The sequence below is a fragment of the Haliaeetus leucocephalus genome, unplaced genomic scaffold (assembly GCF_000737465.1).
Source record: "Haliaeetus leucocephalus isolate CR32 unplaced genomic scaffold, Haliaeetus_leucocephalus-4.0 Scaffold144, whole genome shotgun sequence".
Taxonomy (NCBI): domain Eukaryota; kingdom Metazoa; phylum Chordata; class Aves; order Accipitriformes; family Accipitridae; genus Haliaeetus; species Haliaeetus leucocephalus.
Genome location: NW_010972580.1, coordinates 2,847,650 through 2,852,745, shown reverse-complemented (window position 1 = coordinate 2,852,745; position 5,096 = coordinate 2,847,650). Strand labels below are relative to the sequence as shown.

General features: G+C 65.8%; 2 protein-coding genes across 2 annotated transcripts in view; both read left to right on the top strand.

The window, feature by feature from the left end:
* Positions 1–123: 123 nt before the first annotated feature.
* On the top strand, positions 124–4,108 carry LOC104828024 (chromosome unknown open reading frame, human C17orf53; the record flags this gene model as incomplete). Its single annotated transcript, XM_010561455.1, has 10 exons — positions 124–265; positions 591–641; positions 972–1,931; positions 2,031–2,114; positions 2,310–2,450; positions 2,643–2,751; positions 2,839–2,924; positions 3,136–3,258; positions 3,444–3,636; positions 3,834–4,108. Coding segments are annotated over 10 exons (1,963 nt in total), but the record flags the coding sequence as incomplete, so codon positions are not given.
* Positions 4,109–4,646: 538 nt separating this feature from the next.
* The window catches only part of ASB16 (ankyrin repeat and SOCS box containing 16), a 3,724-nt gene continuing 3,274 nt past the window's right edge, over positions 4,647–5,096 (top strand). The window contains exon 1 of the mRNA XM_010561454.1: positions 4,647–4,956. Within this exon, the coding sequence (XP_010559756.1) occupies positions 4,647–4,956 (310 nt within the window). The remainder of the gene's footprint in view (positions 4,957–5,096) is intronic.

Below are 5,096 nucleotides of genomic sequence, written 5' to 3'. Positions count from 1 at the left end.
CACGCGTGGGTGCCCGAGGGGTGGTGGGTGAGCGCGGGGCGGCGGCAGCAGGAGGGACCCACGGGGCTGGGGACGGACGGACGGACGGACGGACGGGGTGGGTGCCGCCACCTCCCCTTTAAGAGGCGCGGCCCCATTCCTGCCCGCCGACAGGCGGCGCGGGGCCCTTAAAGGGGCCGTTCCCGCCCGCCCCAGCGGGGCCGCGGGTTCGCGTCCCGGCTCGGCCTACTTCCGCCTCCAGGGCCTGGGCCCTGCCGCTGCTATGGTAACGGGGGGGCCAGGTTTGGGGTCCCCTTTAAGAGATTTGGGGTCCCCATAGGGTGGGCCCGGCCTGGGGAAGGGGGGGAGAGGTTTGGGGTCTCCGCCATGGGGCCTTCGGGGTCTTTTCGGCTCCCCACGGGCTGCGGTTACCGGTAATGGAGGCGTGGGGTGTCGTCGTCCCTCTCTTCCCCGGAGGGGAGGGAGTGGGGAGCCCCTCAGGCCTCCTTGTGGGGGACAGGGTGGCTCGGGTGTCCCCCCAGGACAGGGGGGTACCCTGTGACTGCAGCCGGGGGGGGGGCCTTCCCTTTACCCACCCCCCCTCCCCACAGGCCTGCCGCCTCCAGAAGCTGTTCGGGACCGACGGGGACCTGGCGGACGAGGTGAGGGACGGGGACGGCACCTGCCTGGCACCGGTGACAGCCGTGGGGACACCGCCGGGGCCTGGCACCACCCCAACACCCACGGGGGAGGCTTTAAACCCCCCCCCCCACACACACCCCCTGGCTGGTGGGTGCCGGTGGTGGTAACTCGTTAAACGGCGTTAATGAGTTATTACGAGGTGGCTCGCCCTTGGGTTTAATCCCCAGGGGTTATCGGGGTAGGGTCCTGTGCTGGCCTGGTCACCCCGTGGGTGGCTCTGGGGGGGGGACACAAGGGAGGGACTGGGGGGACGGGGCTGTTTGGCTGCCCGGTGCTTTCTCCTCCTGCAGGATTTCCTCTCTGCCGTGGAGGACGCAGAGAACCAGTTCGTGGTCCCCAGACGTTTGTCACCCAGCGATAGCCCAGTCTCTCCCAGTGTGCAGTCTCCAGCTCCCAGCCTGCAGCCCCTCCGCGCATTGGGACCCCAGCTCGGTCACTGTGCCGGTAAACCCCCCGGCCTGCGGCCCCTCGCCAGGCAGGGGGAACAGCCCACGGGCTGCCAGGGACCCCCAGCCGGGGGAGCAGCCCCCCAGGATGAGCTGGACAATGATCTCTTCCTGGCTGCCTGCATGGAGCTGGAGGGCCCCGAGCTGCCGGCGGGGGCAGGTGCTGCCCGGCCACCCCCAGGCCAGTGGGAGAAGCCCCCACAGATACGCATGGGGCAGGAGAGCCCCCAGGAATGGGGGGCCCCCAAGAAGCTGCGGGTGGGAGAGGAGCTGGTCTCCCCTGGCTCTGGGGGGCTGGAGGACAGGCAGGACCCACTGCCTGCCCCACAGGCAGCTCCCACTCCTAAGCTGGTGCTGCGGCCCAGCGCAGCTGGTGCCTGCCCTCCCAGACCCCCCACCATCCCCCTGGGAAAACCAGGTGGCTCCTGGGGCTCTGTCCCTGCTCCCAGAGGTCCAGCCCCGAGGCCTTTCCAAGCATCCCCACGTTGGCCGGGAGCGAGCAGCTCCTCCGAGGGGCTGCGGGTGCCCCGGACCCCCATGGCGCAGACTCCCCGGCAGAGCTGCCCCCCACCCCGGCTGCCCCGTGGCCCTCCCACCAACCCACCAGCCTTGATGAGCTGTGTGGAGCCCCCGCCGAGGCAGCCGCCCAGGCTGGCCCCAGGCAGCCTGCAGACGCCAGTGGTCACCAACCACCTCGTGCAGTTGGTGACGGCAGCCAGCAAAGCACCCGGGGCTGCCCCCCGTCTCCCACCGCAGGGGAAGACTCGCCGGTTCCCGGGGCCTGCCGGGATCCTGCCCCAGCAGGTGGGTGCAGGGGATGGGGTGGGAGGGTCTGGGAGCATCTGGTGAAGAGATGCAAAACCCTGGACATCTCTCTCTCTCTCTCTGTCTCTCTCCCATAAGCACGCCGGGAAGCTGCTGGAGGAGATCCTTGTTTCTGCTCCCCAAACTCCAGCTCATGGGGCTGTGGCGAAGCCGCGGACAGAGGTAACCCCCTGCTCTGGCGCAGAGCTGGATATGAATCTCAGTGGCAGTGCTACGGGCAGTCCCTGAGGCCGCAGCTTTCAGAGGGTGATGCTGGAAGAGGAGGGAGTCCCTGGGGCTCCCCCCTTGCTGTGACAGAGCTGCGAGATGTGCTGGCTCAGCTGCGGGGTGGTGACCGCTGTTGTCCTGTGACTTCAGGGACTGCCCAGCTCCTCGCCACCCACAGAAGAGGATTTTGGGAAGGGCCCCTGGCTTGCCATGAAGACAGAGCTGGGGCTGGACGAGAGGGACCCTGGCTGCTTCCTCAGGACCTACAGCGTGGTCATGGTGCTGCGGAAGGTGAGGGAGACCCTGGGTGAGGGCACCGGCCCTGGGGACTCAGCTTCTTGGCTTTCCCCTTGCCCCTTGGAGCTGTTTCCAGGGCTGGGCATCAATGTGGGGAGGGGGCCGAGCTGGGCTGACCGCAAACATCCCATGGCCCTGCGGGGCTGCCCTCGGGGACATTGGCATGATGAGGGTCTACGTGTTCAGGCAGCCTTGAAGCAGCTCCCGAAGAACAAGGTCCCCAGCATGGCGGTAATGATCAAGACCCTGACGAGGACCAATGTTGATGCTGGTGCTGTGTTCAGGGACCCGACTGGTAAGCGCAGCCGTGCTCATGCCCTGGTCGGGCTGGGGCTCCTGGCTATTGTTCCCTGCGGCTAACGGGTCCCCTCCTCATCTGCAGGAGAAATACAGGGCACGGTGCATCGCCTGCTGCTGGAAGAGAGACAGAGCGAGCTCAGGCCTGGCTCGGTGCTGCTCCTGAAACAGGTAGGAGATGCGAAGGCAAATCTCTGGCAGCAGTATGGCGTTTGGGGCTATTTCTGCCACAGGCACCGCTAACCCACAGTCACTGTGCCTGGCTGCCAGGCTCCCGTCCTGGGGGAATGGGACAAGAGGCTCCTCCGGCTCCTCAGGCTGTGGCCAGCAGCGCCAGCAATAGCCAGAGCTCTGGCTCTGACCCACCACTCTGTCCTCACAGGTGGGCGTCTTCTCCCCATCCCACCGCAACCACTACCTCAACGTCACCCCCAACAACCTGCTCAAGATCTACCCACCGGAGCCCGAGGGCAGCTTCTCACAGTCGTCACCGTCGCAGCAGAAGGTGAGGGAGGGCACGGTGCTGCTGGCCCTGGAGGGACAGGGATGCTGGGACTCCCCAAGGGTATTACTAGGGGGTCTGGACTGCCGAGACCCTCGAGAGCAACCGGGGAGGAAGGGGGAGGCTTGGGAGGGACAGAGAAATCCTCCTGTGGGCCCCCAACAATTAATCTCTGCTGGGTTTTGCAGGTCCCTGCCCAGGCTGGGCTACTCCTGGACCACCCCGCACAGTCCCTCCGGCATGTCCCTGCCCCTGGGGACTGGGGACGATCGAGGATGGGCAGCCACAGCACAGAGCGGTCTCCTGGGGGCTTCTCCCTGCACCCCCAGAGCCCCGGGCCTGGGCGAGAAGAGCCAGTGGGAGCTGACATCTGCGACATGGGTGAGTTGGACCCGCTCTGGGTGGGGAGGAAAAGCTCAATGTCTCGCGGAAAACAGGCCCTGGGGTTGGGCAGTGTCTCCCCTCCCCTGTAATGCCAAAGAGGGGCCCTTGTCCCACTGCATCCCCGGTATGTGGAGTTGATTCCTGCTCTATACACAAGTAGAACTCATGCATTTCATCCTTCTTTGCCTGTACAGATGACCTGGATGGGCTGCTGGGAGAGCTGCCTGAGGATTTCTTCTCCACTCCGGCCCAAGCTGACTGCTGCTGACCTCAGGGAGCTGCGGCACAGCCATGGGGCTGGGGAAACGGTTACTGCTGGCGTGGCCTGGGCTGAACCGTGGCCTGGCAAGGAGGCTGAGCAAGCAGGCGATGCACTGACCAGCCCCCTCCTCCTTTCTCTGTACGTCTGTTGTGTTTGTGCTGGAGCCGAGAGCGGGGGGACCTGGGGAGTCCCGGGTGGGCACAGCCTCAGTGCCTGTCCCTAATCCTCTGGGCGGGCTGGCCCCTCTTGGCTCCTGAACCTGCATTAAAGGGCTGTTCTGTCCCTGCCTCGCTCCGTCTGCTTGTGTGTCACCATCCCCTCTGCCACCGCAGCCAGCAGTGTCCCATCTGTTCCTTCTCTGCTGAGCTGCAAGCACCCCATCCCCCTCCTCTATGGGGGTCCTTGCTCTCCCTCTCCTCTCCCAGGCAGGAGGTGCCGTTACCCCTTGGGGCTCTTGCACAGCCTTGGCCGGCCTGAGCCCTGCGGGGTTCTGGGGTACCCAGATCCCAGCCCAGCCCCATGGCACCGTCCCCATCTCACACCCATCAACAGGTTAAACTCCCTGGCAGCCCCACGCCAACGTGACTCTGTTTACCACCCCGGGTGAGTTATTTATAGGGTGGCCTGGCTTGGGCTCTTGATTCAGCATTTGTGCATGGGGCACAGCCCTATTTATAACCCCCACCCAGGCGCAGGAGGCAGCTTATTGACCCCCTAAGCCTCCCTCTGCCTTCCCGGGGTGCCCATGGCCCAGGAAACCTTCGCCTTCACCTCCTCCGCTCTGCGTTCACTGCAGCTCCAGCGAGAGCTGCTGGAGCAGGAGGATCGCCGGCGAGCCCTGGCTTGGGAATCAGCCACGCGACGGTTCCTGCCGGCGAGCCCCCGGCCCCCCCTGACCCCCCGCCGGCGGCCCCAGTACTGCCGGGACCCTGCTGTTCACAACGCCCTGTACACCGGGGACCTCCTGCGTGTCAAGAGCATCTTTAAGGATGAGACCACCGCCAACCTGATCATGGAGACGGTCAGCGAGGAGCTTGTGTGGTCGCCTGAGCAGGGTATGGGGTCGGGGTGGGGGTTTTCCCTTCCCTTCCCCACTGGGTGCGCTGCAAAATAAATGGGGGGAGCTGGGAAGGGGGGGTGCTGAAGGGAACCAGGGCAAGGAGGGATGGCTGAGGATGCAGCTCCTTGTGGGCTG